Source organism: Aquarana catesbeiana, linkage group LG01 (assembly GCF_042186555.1).
Source record: "Aquarana catesbeiana isolate 2022-GZ linkage group LG01, ASM4218655v1, whole genome shotgun sequence".
NCBI lineage: Eukaryota > Metazoa > Chordata > Amphibia > Anura > Ranidae > Aquarana > Aquarana catesbeiana.
In genome coordinates this window covers 398,381,618-398,397,691 of record NC_133324.1, presented here as the reverse complement: position 1 = coordinate 398,397,691, position 16,074 = coordinate 398,381,618, and the positions used below count along the sequence as shown (strand labels likewise).

The following is a 16,074-nucleotide window of genomic DNA, read 5'->3' as shown; positions in this document are numbered from 1 at the left end:
GTACCTAGTAGAGCAATGCTAAATAAGCAATGTGGTTGATGGTAAAGGCACAGAGTTGCACTCACAGTATAGCATATGCTACTGCATGGTTTTGTATGTGTGGTGACAAATACTTCTCATTGTCCTGTAGACAGGGAAGACAATCATAAGTAGTCATAGTAGAAGATATTCTGGAACCCATCAGAGCTTCCCAGAATTAAATAGGGCAGGGTATTTTGTGCTAACTAGTTGACGTGTACCTCAAAATTGGCCAAGCTATACAACTAGTACTCGTAACTTGATCAATAAAACATTGTTTAAATATGTCTTTCTTTGCAGGTTGGAAATCCATCTCCTGATTAGCGTGCACCACAAGAATCCTTTGCTGCTTTAGACATGTCCATTTTGCTCAGCGCTTTGACAAATTTCTCTGCCTGGAACATAAGCACTATGGAGATTGACCAGAAGCACATGGCAGGAAGGTGGTGGTGTACTGATGGTGACCACACACTGAAGATTGGCATCGTCACCACCTTGGGGTGTCTGATCATCCTGGGGAATTTATTTGTACTACTTGTTATAGCCTCATCTGTTTCTGGCTGGTCACGTAACAGTCGCTATATTCTTATCTCTTTGACTGGCACAGATGTCACATTGGCTTTGGTCGTAGTTCCACTCAATCTGTATGGAAGCATTGTGTTGGAGCCAGGTGATGAAGATGAAGCAGATTCTGCTCTTGGATCTTACTGTCACATTGTGGCTTTTCTAAATTCCTCAGTGTTTGCCTCTTCTATTTATTCATTGGCCACCATTAGCCTGGAGCGATATGTGGCCGTATTCTTTCCTTTGCACTATAACAGAGTAATGAGTCGCCGCAGAGTCAAGCTATTAATTGCAGCAGCCTGGTTGTTGCCTCCTGTATTCTTGTTTCCCATTTCCATCCCAGGTGGCACAGTGATACATGTCTATTTTTCCCGAGCCTCTCTCATCTGTAACCCAGACTATGCTAGCAACGTGACTTACTCTCTAATGCTGACCATAGTCATATTTTTTCCTTGCTCAGCAATAGTCACATTTGCCAATCTGCGACTATGGAGAGTTGCAAGAATGCAAAGCAGAAGGATGAGTGTGTGTTTGTCTGGCAGAAACAAACAAGGTGTTGCCACAGTGTGCGAGAATATGGATGGCAGCATACCAGTTCACCTAAGCACTGGCCGGCCTGCAACCAGTGAAATGGTGGACAGAGATCCACGTAAAGGAGATGCTGCATCCAGGGTGCTAATTCCTGTGGTCTGTGTGTTCTACATTTGCTGGGCACCATGCATGGTTACTATCCTGTATAATGGTAAGAACCTCATTAAATGCAATAATTTAGGATTTCATGGTTTTCAGGTATTTTCAGAATAAAAGGACATGGTGTATGTATTGTCAAAATGTTTTTCTTGGCTTTGGAAAGAGCAGAAATGGTTTGGCTACCTGATAAGGTTTTGTTGCTATCTGGGGCTCAATTAGAGAGCAGTGCCCTTAAGCTGGTTCCAACATGAATCACAAATGAGAGCAAATGGATTGTATTCTGACAGTGACACCTGCTGCTCTAAGAATACACTGATTAGCAGATGTTTGAAGAAAATTTTCCAACATGTTTCTTTGACAAAAGTTGATCAAACTATCTACTTCTTTTGCATAGGGAAGGCCACACACTGATAGAAACTTGCTCACCCCTGCTTTACGAGATGAATTTCAATGTGTATGGCTAGCTTTACTTTATGTTCTGATTTTTATTTATACTTTTTTCAGACAGCATACGAGGGAAATTCTACAACAGGAACACAGACATGTGTCCCTGTTCAGATTTTTGCTCATCCACTGTCTGGTGAAACTATTTTTTAGGGGGACAGAATGAGTATAATTCTCTAACTGAGCCCCACATGGCAGTAAAAACTCAACAGGAGATTTAATTCCCCATTCTCCCCACCTGTATTTGGTTTGAATCGCTTGAATCATTTTAAATCACTTGCATTTGTTTTACTTTAGATGCTTTAAAAAGGGGGTACACTGCTGGATATTTTCCTTGCTACCAAGGTCTGGCCTTTATACTTTGTCATGAGTCCTGTTTGCAGTTTACTGCAAAATTTAGGAATTGTCTACCTTCTTTCTGTGAATACTCTAAATGCTACTATAGAACAGGATCTGCCATTCACTTTGTGACCAAATTCCCAAAACCGCTTCTCTGAGAATGATGACTTGGAGATTTTGTTGGAAAGCAAACAATGGTGAAACTCCCATCGGTTGAATGTCACACCATGAATTGGCCCACTGCCAGCATTAGCTGGTGTCCTGAACAAAAAGCTTGGTCTATGCCAGTCAGACCAGTGCTCCTAGATTTCACAAAGCTGTTTGGCCAGGCAGTACTGGGGATCCTTTTTCTGTATACTTTAATGGGGAAGTTGGCTTCTAAGCATAAAAATCACAGCACATGGCCCACTGGCTTGGTGGAAGATGAGTGCACTATGCAGTTTAGGCTGGGTTCACATGTATGCAAATTGGATGTGGGTTTCCCCGCATCCAATTCGCATGATATGCAAGTGTGACCGGCTCTCAATGGAGCTTGTTCACACATGTCTAGGGTGGCCGCGGTCAGGATTGAAAAATGGTCCTGTGCGTGTTTTGGGTCCGGTTCATGTAAAAATTCAGGTAGAAATTTGGACCTGAACCGGTGAACAAACACGCACAGGACCTCGGGCACGAACCTCACATATGTAATCCTGGCCTTAGACTGTAGCTCCTGGTCCAGGTTGCTAGCTGTTCTTGGGTTAGTAGTGGGCCTGTTAAAGGCATGAGGTGGGAGAAAGGAGAAGTTGGGGTATTCCTAACAAACCACTTATTAGATACTTCTAAATGTTTGTTGAGGGTCCTTTATGTTGAATGCTGAAATAGTAGTAGCAGGTAGTAAACAAGAAGTAGTATTAATGAGGTAGTTATATTTCTTAGTACAGCTTTTATCATTTTGCTGAGACATTTTAAGGGTGATCACCATCTTATACCAGTGTCATGGCTGTAACTCTGCTTTATTAAGCCACTGACCTGGAACAGTATTGGTACTCTGAAAAGTCCACTGAAGTCAAAACTGCATACTTGTTTCCAGTCAGTGACTTAAAGTGCTCAAGCCGTTGAATCAGCATGACTTCCAGAGGACTGGTATTTTTATTTATATTGCTATGAGTTGGCAATGACAGCCTCCATATTTTGGCCTTATGGTGGGGACTATGCTAGGCGACCTTTGTTGCAGCAAAACTGATGCAGTTAAATTTCTTTGCTCTGGAACTAGTATGCATAAGTAGGGGAATTACTGTTTTTAAGCATCCTCAAATATAGACTACTATATATACATAGTCTGGTTGAAAAAAGGCCCATCTAGTTCAACCACTAAAGCAAATATGTAAATTTACAATCATATATCCACAATTGATCCAGAGGAAGGCAAAAAAACAGCAAAGCATGATCCAATTTGCTCCAGCAGGGGAAAAAAATCTTTCCTGATCCCCCAAGAGTCAATCAAACAGACCCTGGATTAACTTTACCTATAAATGTTAGCATCTAGTTATATTGTGTACATTTAGGAAAGAATCCAGGCCTCTTAACGCAATCTACTGAGCTGGACAGAACCAGCTCTTGAGGGAGTCTTTTACACCTTTTCACAGCTCTCACTGTGAAGCCTTTCAGTATTTGGAGATTAAATCTCTTTTCCTCCAGATGTAAAGTGTGCCCCCTTGTCCTCTGTGATGACCTTAAAGTGAATAACTCAGCACCAAGTTCACTATTTGGACCACTTGTGTATTTACACATGTTGCTCATATCCCCTCTTCTCTAGAGAATAAATTCAGTTCTCTTTCCTAATAGCTGAGCTCCTCCATGCCTCTTACAGTTTGGTTGCTCTTCTCTGCACTTTCTCCAGTTCGCCGATATCCTTTTTGTGAACTGGTGTCCAAAACTGAACTGCACATTCCACAAGAAGCCTTACTATGAATCATTAGCCAGTTTTCTATCCATTTACAAACTGATTTTTCCAGGCCTGTAGAATTTACCTTACACATTAGCCGTGTGTAATTAACGTTGTCAAATGCTTTTGCAAAAGCCAAGTGTACTTCGTCCACGGCCACTACTTTGTCTCAAGTTTTACTTGCCTCCTCATAAAAAGAAATCAGATTTGTCTGACCAATTCAGTCTTTCATGAAATATTAAACTCTGCAGTATCTTCCTGACTGTAGAAGTTAAACTAAAAAGTCAGTTACTTGGTTAAAGTGGTTGTAAACCCTCCCTAGTGACTTTTAACTATAGGTAAGTATATAGTAAGGCTTACCTATAGGTTGTGGAAATTTCACTTGCAGTGCGCCTATAATGTAATCGGCGCATGCGCTGTGAAGAAACGGACTGGAAGAAACGTGCCGTTTCTTCCCCCATCGCGTGCCGTTCCTGACGGCTCCCACACGCATGCATGGGAGTGATGTCACGTGGCTCCGGCCAGTCAGAGCCGGAGTCTGTGGCCCCTGGAAGGAAGACGGGTGAAGATGGACCCAGCCTGCACAGGGGACAGCGATGGATTTGTTTGCAGGCAAGTGTCACATAATGGGCTAGTATGCAATGCCTTGATTTACTTTTTACATATTCTGTTATATTGTAACATTTGAACGACGATAGTGTTCCTTCATTTTTTATATTTTTTAAAAGCTCTTTTCTTATTTTATAGTTTTCCCTATTTGTCTTTCAGGACAGCCACTATGAGAGATAGTCTCCCCCTCTTCCTTAGGGAACACTGCGCCAGCCCATAAATTCTCACTTCCCCTGCCGGACCTCAGTTATTAGTGTTTCCTCTGGTGGGGAGACGCATTGTGCATGGGACCAGGCTGAACAGTCAGGGAGATTGTGGCCATTTTAAAAGAACCTCCTAAGGGAAGCAGGGGCTTCCCGAGAGCAAAAGCGCGGTACATACCGGCCATCAGAAGCCACCCCTTCCTCGTCGAGCGCGGCAGCAGGATGTGGGGGACCCCTATTGCGTTCACAGGGCCGCAGCAAGGAAGCAGTCCATTCTCGCTGTACATTGTATAGGCCGCATGTTTTTGGAACCAGCGGGCCGGACGATGAGCAACGTCCTTTCCAGTGGAGGACGGACGCTTCCCTCTGACCTGCGACTTCCGGTTCCGGGTCGCGGAGCTGATAGGGGGCCAGGCACACAGCATGAGACTCTGTAGCAAGCAGCCATCTGCAGTCATGTTAGAAGCAGATGCTACGACACAGTGACACTACCTCCAGCCTTCCTAAGGAAAGAGCACCCTGGGGAAGGATCCTCTCTATCTAGGATTGCCCCTCCATGTATTGTTTCTAGCTATGGGGGGCAAACCTCCTGGGTGGTCAGGGGGCTGGAGGCTCAGATTCCCTCAGGTTAGAGGAGGGATCTCCAACTGCCGGCCCTCCAGCTGTTGCGAAACTACAAGTCCCATCATGCCTCTGCCTATGGGAGTCATGCTTGTAACTGTCAGCCTTGCAATGCCTCATGGGACTTGTAGTTTTGCAACAGCTGGAGGGCCGCCAGTTTGAGACCCCTGGGTTAGAGGGACTAGCACACTCCCTGGGTTGTATTCTGTTTACTTAAGGTAAACACTTTTTCTGCATTTTTTGGGTACATGTATTTCAGAAAGCTACAGAAAAGACAAAATCGACACATAACTACAATTTCAAGCACTACCTTTTGGGCTATCCTCCTCGCCCTGCATATTTACCAAGGTCTTGGCAGAGGCCATGGCTTTTCTACGACTCCAGGGAGTGTCTGTAATAGGAGCGGGTCGTCTATTTGCAGCGTCCCCAGAGCAACCCCAGAGTCAAGGATCTAGATCTAACAAAGTGTCCTGACAAACCTGGGGTGGCAGTTGAACTTAGAAAAGTCCAGCCTGATTCCTTCACAGCGTATTGCCTACCTAGGATACCTGCTGGATTCAACGCTGTTGAGAGTTTTTCTTCCGATGGAGAAGATACTAAAACTGGACAGAGCAGTAGCCTCTATCCAGAGCAACCAGCAAGTCTCCAAAAGGTATCTAATGTCAACGCTGGGTCTGTTAACCTCTACCCTCCCAGCAGTGCAGTGGGCAGGGCTACACTTTTGCCCCCTGCAGTCCTTTGTTCTAAGGGTATGGAACCACAGTCAGAGGGATCTAGACACCTTAGTACAAGTTCCACATCGGATAAAAAGATCTCTCTGGTGGTGGAGGAAGGTAACGAACCTGTCGCAGGGATGTCTGTGGCTCATCCCAGTTTCTCAGGTGATAACCACAGACGCAAGCGGCAAGGGCTGGGGGGCACATCTAGGTTCCTTTCCAGTACAGGGCACCTGGAAGGACGACAAACTAAAAAGATCGTCCAATTGGAAAGAACTGAAGGCAGTCAGACTAGCCCTCAGGTTTTTCAAAAAGGAACTCCAGGGCCACCACATTCAGGTGCGGTCGGACAACTCTTCTGCCGTGGCCTACCTAAACAAGCAGGGTGGCACCAGAAGCTGAGTCCTGCTGGCCCTAGCAACAGACATTTTGAGCTGGGCCGAGACCAACACACTCACTCTCAGAAATTTTTCTGAGAGGGGAGAAGAATATGATTGCAGACTTTCTCAGCTGAAGGAAGCTGAGGGAGATTGGGTCCTCAACCAGGAGGTCTTCAACCTCATATCCAAAAAGTGGGGACCCCTGGAAGTGAACCTCTTCGCGTCAAAGGAAAACGTGAAAGCCCTCTTTTTTTTTTTTTTTCTCCCTAAACAGAGGGGAAGGAGCACTGGGGGTGGACACCTTAAACCAGAACTGGCATTTCAAAACGTGCTATGCCTTCCCACCTCTGGTATTATTGCCAGCAGTTCTGAGTTTCAAATGGATGAGCACGTCTCTGATTCTAGTGGCACCATATTGTCCCAAAAGGGCATGGTTTTCAGTTCTCAAGCAACTAGCTGTAGAACCTCCCCTATTCCTACCACATCGGGAGGATCTCCTCTCACAGGACCTAGTCTTCTGTCCACAGGTACACCAGTGGAAGCTAGCGGCCTGGCTACTGAGGAGGGTATATTAAATTCTAAGGGATTTTTAGAGAGATTAATCTCCACCCTCCTCAACAGCAGAAAAAAGACACGCCAGATTTATAAAAAGTTCTGGCTCCATTTCAACGAATCGTGCGTAGGAAGCTCATTCTCGGTGCAGAGCCCCACAGCTGTGTTGGAATTTCTGCAGTGTGGGCAGACAAGGGTTTATCCATAAGTACCCTTAAGAGTCAAGTGTCAGCACTCGGTGCTTATTTAGAAAGACCTCTGGCCACCAACCCGTGGTTAGTCAGATTCTTTAGGGCTCTGTCCAGACAAAGGCCAATTCAAGGTCCACCCTTCCCCAGGTGGGACCTATCCTTAGTTTTGCAGTTTTTAACAGGACCCCCCTTTGAACCTTTAGAAAAATGTTTACTAAAGGAGCTTACTTTAAAGACAGTATTTTTATTAGCAGTGACAACTGCCAGGAGGGTCAGCGAGCTTGAGGCCTTATTAGTTGGACCCCCTTTTTGCGTTATTTTCCCAGATCGGATCGTTTTCAAGACCGATCTGGCATTTCTGCCTAAGGTGGCTTCAGGATTTCATAGAATCCAGGAGGTAGCCTTACCATCATTCTGTCCCAACCCCTCAGGAGAAAGGGAATTGAAATTTCATTTTTTGGATGTAAGGAGATGTATCCTACAGTACTTAGATCTGACCAAAACATTAAGGAAGTCAGACTCTTTATTTTGTTTTCGGGGGCCAGAAAGGGATACAGAGCGTCTCAACGCACTATTGCCAGATGGCTCAGACTAGCCATTGGCAAGGCCTATGCATTGACAGGGAAAGAGATTCCTACAGGTATAAAGGCACATTCTACCAGAGCTATGGCGGCTTCTCAGGCAAGGCAGCAACATGGTCCAGCTACTCCACTTTCATAAAACATTAGAGTGGACCTGGTGTTTCCAGGTGAGCAAGCCTTTGGCTATTGCAAGCTGTAGTCCCACCCTAATTGGTAAGCGCTCGCTTATCCTCTAATATTGGCTGTCCTGAACGATGAATAGGAAAAATTAGAGTTACACTTACCGGTAAGGTCTTTTCCAGTAGTCTTTCAGGACAGCCCTAGTTACCCACCCGAAAGTTTGGAGGGGTCTTATAAAAGACCAGAACGCTGCATGATCATGATTGATAGTATGTTATTAATGTGTTCTTGTGTTTCTCCAGCTGGCCGGAGGTGATCTTGAAAAAACTGGGGTCTGGCAGGGGAAGTGAGAATTTATGGGCTGGCGCAGTGTTTCCTGAGGAAGAGGAGGAGACTATCTCTCATAGTGGCTGTCCTGAAAGACTACTGGAAAAGACGTCATCGGTAAGCGCAAGTCTAATTTTTCTAACTTTGAGCATTTTAAACTTCTCGCCCATGGGAATATACTTTGCAGTGTGTTCACATACAGTCTTTTCGAAGAACTCCCATTTATGTTATGTGTTCGATGTCCATATTCCCTCCTAGTCTAATGCCCTGTACACACGGTCAGACTTTGTTCAGACATTCCAACAACAAAATCCTAGGATTTTTTCCAACGGATGTTGGCTCAAACTTGTCTTGCATACACACGGTCACACAAAGTTGTCGGAAAATCCGATCGTTCTGAACGCGGTGACGTAAAACACGTACGTCAGGACTATAAACGGGGCAGTGGCCAATAGCTTTCATCTCTTTATTTATTCTGAGCATGCGTGGTACTTTGTCCGTCGGATTTGTGTACATACGATCGGAATTTCCGACAACGGATTTTGTTGTCGGAAAATTTTATATCCTGCTCTCAAACTTTGTGTGTCGGAAAATCCGATGGAAAATGTGTGATGGAGCCTACACACGGTCGGAATTTCCGACAACAAGGTCCTATCACACATTTTCCGTCGGAAAATCCGACCGTGTGTACGGGGCATTAGACTTGGAGAGTCTTCATCCTTGAAAAATTTGCCTTCTTAAAGTTAAGTGTTTTTATTTTTCTAGTATGTTTGTTGCTTACACATAACATTAAATGAAATCTTATAGAACGTGAACATAGTAATAAGCTCTGCATGGTTTCAGATTACCAGGTCCAGCAGAGCATTAATCTTAGTCTGGGCCTCTATGAACTTGACCATAAAATTGTCTTGTAGGTTTATACATTTTTGCCCTTTAACTGTTCCTGCAGTGCCATTACTCCAGTGTCTGCCTATACCAAACTCCAATGGAGAAAAGAGGATCTGCTCACAGAATAAAAGTCTCAGAACAGTTTTGAGTAAAATGAGCATAAGTGGGAGATTTGCCTCCTAACAAAGTGAAACACGTTAGTGAATTTTGCGTACTTAATGGATTGGATTGTGTGTTTGAAGATGCACGCTTTTATTTGGTGCACAGTTCCTCTTTTCTCCATTGGTATAGACTGTGCTAGTGGCTAATGACTACAAGAACCAGCTCCCGGTGCTGGTGGTTACCCGGGGATTTTGTGCCTGAGCGGAACATTTTCCCTTTCTATATTCTCCCAAATGTGTCTTCTTTGCTGACAAAACTGCTGTCGCACCTAAATAAAGTTTATGCATATGGAAAACTATTTTACAATTTTGGGATAGAGTAGGGAAGTGAGAGAATCCAAAATTGTATGTTGTCACTGAAACAAAATTAAAGTATTAAAGGCCTCCAATGGGAACTCCTCTTCTGGTGACAAGTGTCTAAAGGATTTCACCTCCATTTGTTAGGCTCCTCAGGAAGTAAAGGGAAATTTCCCCAATGGGGTGCATACAGAAAATAAAGCAGTTTTTTAGCCCTTCACTATGCTTTATTCAAATGTTTTTGCTAAACCTAATAAAGCTGAACTTTTTTTTTTTAATAGAAAATATTGTTGGCGTGGGGCCCCTCTGCACTGTAAAGGTTAAATGCTCATTAGTCTAGGTGTAGAGGAATAAGCTGTAATACTTACCTCATGCCTTCACTCTGGTAGGCTTCCACCATACTGTGTGTCTGGTCCCCCAAAGGCTCTTCTTAGTGCTCTGGCATCTCACAAAATACAGGGCCAGCAGTTCTGCATTGTACATGCAGATGGTAATGGCCCACCTGCAATCCAGACTGTTGTAGAGACGACCTGAGCACTGATGAAGAATAAGGTAAGTATTGCAGTTTAGTCCTCTACCACCTAGACTTATTAAGCTGTTAAACATTGAGTGTTTTTATTCCTGACTGATTCATTTAAACAAGGAAATATGTGGCATGTTTAGTTCATGACATTTTTTCATTTATTCTCTAATGGTGTTTCTCTCTCTCTCTCTCTCTCTCTCTCTCTCTCTCTCTCAGCTATTACGCATGAAAGAGTTCCAGAATGGGTGGAGTTTGTAGCCTTGTGGCTTCCAAGTGGAAATGGCTTCCTCAACTGTTTTGTGTACTTCTGGATCAACAGGAGCTTTCGACACAAGTTTAGACAACTAGGAAGAAAATTGTTCCTTTGGTGTGGCTGCTGGACCCATCGGAAAAGTCGTAAAAAGGCACCCCGTATCAAAGTCACAAACAATGCGTTGACAATTTTACAGGAAAGGTCCTGTAGTGTGTCATCAACTTGCATGCTGCTTCCACAGACAGCAGACTCCGTTTTATAATCTTAATCAGAGATGGCTCACTATGCTTAACGTATTCATAACATCTATTTAAACCAGCGGTCTCTTTTGTAACCTAAAACTTCAATGTGTGCGCATTTGCCAAATTGTTATACACTGTGTGGCATAAAGCGCTTTGAAGCTTCAAGTGGTTTCCAAATATTTCACAAAGTATCTTCTCTTTAATTACATTTTACACAGTTATGGCTATGGGATTTTGGAATGTGACCACGTGGTTTCTCAAATGCTGTATGCTTGATTTGTAGCTGTACTCTGATACAAGGCGTAGAAGATGCCACACTTAATGGACCCAAAAAGATAAAATGGCAAAAAAAAAAAAAAACTGGCAAAAATATTTCTGCTGCTAGACTGGGGTTATGGATGTTTTTTATATTGTTTTATTTATATTGTATAACAATGCCACCCAACAGATGAGTGGGATTTGTTGAGTAAATGAACAATTGCCCTTTTTGCTTTCCTTGGGTGATTGGTATTGTGTAATCTGAAACAGCAGTTGGAGCATTCTTGTCCAGTCCTTGGTGCCATTCAGACAGAACTGGCCATAGATATAGTCACCCTGAGTTTCCAGCTGCATAGATGGAATTGTCCTTAGTTGCAGTAGTGACTGCTCTGGAGGCATTACAATAAAAGTAGAGCGGAGATTAAAAAAAGGGCAGCAGGAGTTCTTTGCTGGTGGTAATGTGCTGTCAGGGACAGGCCAGGAAAGTAAATATTTACTCCTCCTTGGCTATCAAATCTCAACCAACGTTGGGCAGACTAGTTCTAAATGGGACCACTACATTTGAATGGACAGTTACATTCTTTTAATTTGCTATGGTGAATGATCTGTTTTAAATACATTCACTTAGAATTACTAGATGTATTTAAATTATAAAATTAACATAACTATTTTCTTGTATATGGGGCATTGGTAAAAAAAAGTAACATCCTCGGCAATTTGGTGTAATTTTATATCAGACCTGCAAGTTTAGTCATTGTTGGAATCTCCGCGTCTTTCATTGCCCCAATTAAACCCTTTCATATACAGGGGTCCATTGCTTACCTCTGAAGGGTTAGGACGTCCGATGCTATTAAATTTCTCTAAATAGGCCAGTCCATCACATTTTCATATGCAGTATCCCTACGGGTGAAACTGGAATACTGGTACAATGTGTAGTGGCTTCAGATTTTTCTAAATGGGATCCCTCATTTTGTATTTTAGATATATTGTAAATATATGTAGCTTAGAAAACGTTTCAACATAAACCTTCTATGGATCCTTTAGTAAAGTTATAAGGCATTCCATGACTAGCCAGGACCAAATGTGTCATTTGCCACAAGCTGTGTTTTTTTTTTTTCTTCCATTTATAATATATTAGAGGAGTGATGCCTTGTGCTTGTCATTACCAGCCCATGAACTAATATACTTATAATGCATAATGGCATTCACATTATTATTCTTCCATATGTTACATATTCATCAAACTGGGATGAAAATGCAACAGAAAATAACTAAACCAAATCTTTACAAACAGGGTGACTTTACTGAGAACCCCTGCCCTTCAATTCTTTATGAATATCTTAAGCTATTTTAAAATAATCGGTGACTTCTTGATTGGTTGCGTTTTTATATATCCATGTTAAAGTTTATGCAGCATATGAATAGGTTCTTCCTAGAAAAAAAAGACTTGACAAGAGGACCGTTGACCATGGTGGCCATATGATTAATGCACAGCAGTGTTATGGGAGGGAATTAATTTATTATATAAAAGTTTACTGCGCCATCCTAAATCTGCTTTGCTACCAAAAGTTTTGATACATGTGTTCTTTAATATAATAAATGAATTGGATCGCTGTTATGCAGGTCATATGGATATAAGCTTCTATTCTGAGGTTCCCTTAGTCAGTAACCATTAGTTCACCGGTGTTACCATTCCTACCCATAGGAGCCAATCTGCCGCCTTTTCCTACTTATTAGACAAATGAAGGAAATGTCACCTTAGTCTGAGAGTGACAGACACCATGCATGTGAGGCTGTACTGAAAAAAGCTGCACCAGACAGAGCAGCCACAGCTCTCCATAGCCTTTAAAATGTCTGACTGTATTGTCTTTATATATAATCCACTTTGCCCCTGTGTTTTATCAAAGCCGTGCATGAGAACATCTTCAGAATGACCGACTTTGGGTAGTTGAACCCAAGTCTATGATTTTTCCTACTGAATAATTGCACTGCTAAGTTTACTAGAAGATTAGTTTTCATTAAATGGTCCTAAAATCCATCTATGTAGCAAAGTCCCAGGCTGATTTGTTAAAAATTATTTTCCTGATTTGCTTTATATTTTATTTGTATGTCTTGTGCTTTTACAGTATTTCCATGTTTGTATATAGTTACCGACCTTTAAAAAAATGAAAAGAGAAATTCAAAATATTAATCAAAATAAAGCTTCAGGCCTTTGATGTAAATGCTTGTCCTAATTATTTTGACCTCACAATTTACTATTGCCTAAGAATTTATAGTGTATCTAAACAAACAAAAAAAAAAAATATATATATATATATATATATATATATATATATATATATATATATATATATATATATATATATATATATATATATATATATATATATTTTAAAATGGTTGTAACCCGAAGAGAAAAAAAAACCCTGTTCCTTTAAAACAGGATATACAGCATAGTGCTTGTGCAGTGCCATTTGTCCCTCTCTATGCTGTAAAATACCTGGTTGATCCTGCCTGTTCCTGTGTCCCCTAGTGTGCAGACCACGGTAACCATGGCTGCCGATCCATGATACTGTGGTCAGTTTACATGCCTTCTTCATCCTACAGTCTTTCCCTCTCCCCCTCCCTGCCTGCCTGTCAGCTCAGGAGTCTGTGTGTGTGTGTGTGTGTGCCATTTCCCCATCCCTCCCATTCCACCCCTATTCTGCTGTGGATGTAAAATCAAATTCTGGAATCCCCTCTATTACAGCAAGATATATTGTGCAGTGTCGTTTTTTTATTCAGCAAAATACCTGATTTTAGAGTGCCAATGTGTGCCCCTCTCCTCCCGACTGATGTCAGAGGGGAATCTCAGAAATCTCAGCCCCTCCTACTTTAGTCCTCAGATTGGGGAGGGAGCATGCCAGGAGGTCATGTGACCGCACAGCGGTGCTGTAAAAAGAAGCTATTTTGCTGCATGCGGTGCCAAAACATGGAATTAACATGGATTGTTTGAGGATTTGCATCATTTAATTTACAGAACATGCCCACAACCTTGAAGGTGTGTGTGTGTGTGTGTGTGTGTGTTTGCTTCACAATAAAAAAAAAAAAAAAAAAACAAAATGACAAAGTCAATGTGCATAACTATTCACCACTAAAGTCAATACTTTGTAGAGCCACCATTTGACCACAGATTTTTTATTGGATTGAGGTCTGGGCTTTGACTAGGCCATTCCAACACATTTGCTTAAACCACTCAGGTGTTACTTTAGCAGTGTGTTTGGGGTCCTTGTCCTGCTGGAAAGTGAGCCTCTGTCCTAGCCTCAAATCACATCCAGAGTGGTACAGGTTTTGCTCAAGAATATCCCTGTATTTAGCACCATCCATCTTTCCCTCAACCCTGACCAGTTCCCAGTCCCGACTGCTGAAAAACATCCCCACAGCATGATGCTGCCACCACCATGTCTCACTGTGGGGATGGTGTTCTTTGGGTGATGTGTTGGGTTTGCACCAGACATAGTGTTTTCTTTGGCCAAAAAGTTCAATTTTAGGCTCATCAGACCAGAGCACCTTCCTCCATACATTTTGGGAGTCTCCCACATGCCTTTTTGCAAACTCAAAACGTGCCATTTTGTTTTTTTCTGAAAGTAATGGCTTTCTTCTTGCCACTCTGCCATAAAGCCCAACTCCTATGGAGTGTACGGCTTATTGTACAGATACTCCAGTCTCTGCTGTGGAACTCTGCAGCTCCTCCAGGGTTACCTTGGGTCCCTGTGCTGCCTCTCTGATTAATGCCCTCCTTGCCCGGTCCGTGAGTTTTGGTGTGCGGCCGTCTCTTGGCAGGTTTGCTGTTGTGCCATGTTCTTTCCATTTGGTTATGATAGATTTGATGGTGCTCACTTGAAAGTGCACTTGGAAGTGCAGTCGCTCTAAATCTAAGGGGTAGATCTAAAATGACTGGAAGCTCTGCTGATTTTATCATCCAATCGTGTGCAAGCTAAAATGCTGTTTTTTATTTTCCTTGCATGTCCCTCTCGGATCTACAACGACTTTACTTCCAAGGTCACTTGCAGTGCGAAGTGGATTTGCCTTTAGTAAATAACCACCAGAGTCCCTTACTTTTTTGGAGAGTTCCTTGGTCTTCATGGCAGTGTTTGGTTAGTGGTACCTCTTGCTTAAGTGTTGCAGTCTCTGGGGCCTGTCAAAAAGGTGTGTATATGTAATGACAGATCATGTGACATTTAGATTGCACACAGGTGGACATCATTTTACTAATTGTGACTTCTGAAGGTAATTGGTTGCACCAGAGCTTTTTATGGGCTTCATAACAAAGGGGGTGAATACATACGCACATGCCAATTATCAGTTTTTTATTTCTGAAAATAGTCATTTAAAACTGCGTGCGGCTGTAATGTATTGTCAGATCCTGGCAATATAGATAAAAATCATTGAACAAAAATGGAATGGGTTCAACCCCTGCCCCCCAGTCCATTACCAGGCCCTTTGAGTCTGGTATGAATATTAAGGGAAACCCCACATCAACATTTAAAAAAAAAAAAAAAAAATTGCGCGGGGATACCCCCAAAATCCACACCAGACCCTTCAGGTCTGGTATGGATATTAAGGGGAACCCTGTGCCGAATGTAAAAAAAATGGCGTAGGGGTCCCCTCCAAAATCCATACTAGACCCTTATCCGAGCACGCAACCTGGCAGGCCGCAGAAAAAGGGGGGGGGGCATGAGAGTACCCCCCTCCTGAGCCGTACAAGGCCACATGCCCTCAACATCGGGAGGAATCTTTGGGGTCCCCCCCAAAGCACCTTGTCCACGTGTTGATGGGGACAAGAATCTCAACCCTACAACCCTTGCCCCCCGCCCGCAGACCCGCACAACCACCGGGCATGTCAGAATCTGGAAGCCCCCTTTAACAAGGGGACCCCCAGATCCCAGGCCCCCCTCATGTAAATGGGTATTGGGTACATTGTACCCCTACACATTCACCAAAAAGTGTCAAAATGGTAAAAATGACGCCTTTATCTGACGTGACGTGTCATCAGAGGGGGCGGGCCACCCGTTTACGTCACCGGGTGGCCCTGTCCTCAGCTATATCAGAGTTGTCCCTGAGGATGTTCCTTCAATTTTATTGTTGTAGAAAAAAAGCAGATCACAGACATGGCCAAAAACTAAAGGCATTT

The 16,074-nt window shown here is 42.9% G+C and overlaps 1 protein-coding gene across 1 annotated transcript; it reads left to right on the top strand.

Annotated features, from left to right (window-relative positions):
- The first annotated feature begins 375 nt into the window (after nt 1-375).
- LOC141144524 (D(4) dopamine receptor-like) lies at nt 376-11,243 on the top strand. The gene is made up of 2 exons (XM_073630338.1): nt 376-1,324; nt 10,365-11,243. The coding sequence occupies exons 1-2, from the start codon at nt 376-378 to the stop codon at nt 10,661-10,663; spliced, it is 1,248 nt and encodes a 415-aa protein (XP_073486439.1). The 3' UTR covers nt 10,664-11,243.
- The last annotated feature ends 4,831 nt before the right edge of the window (nt 11,244-16,074 follow it).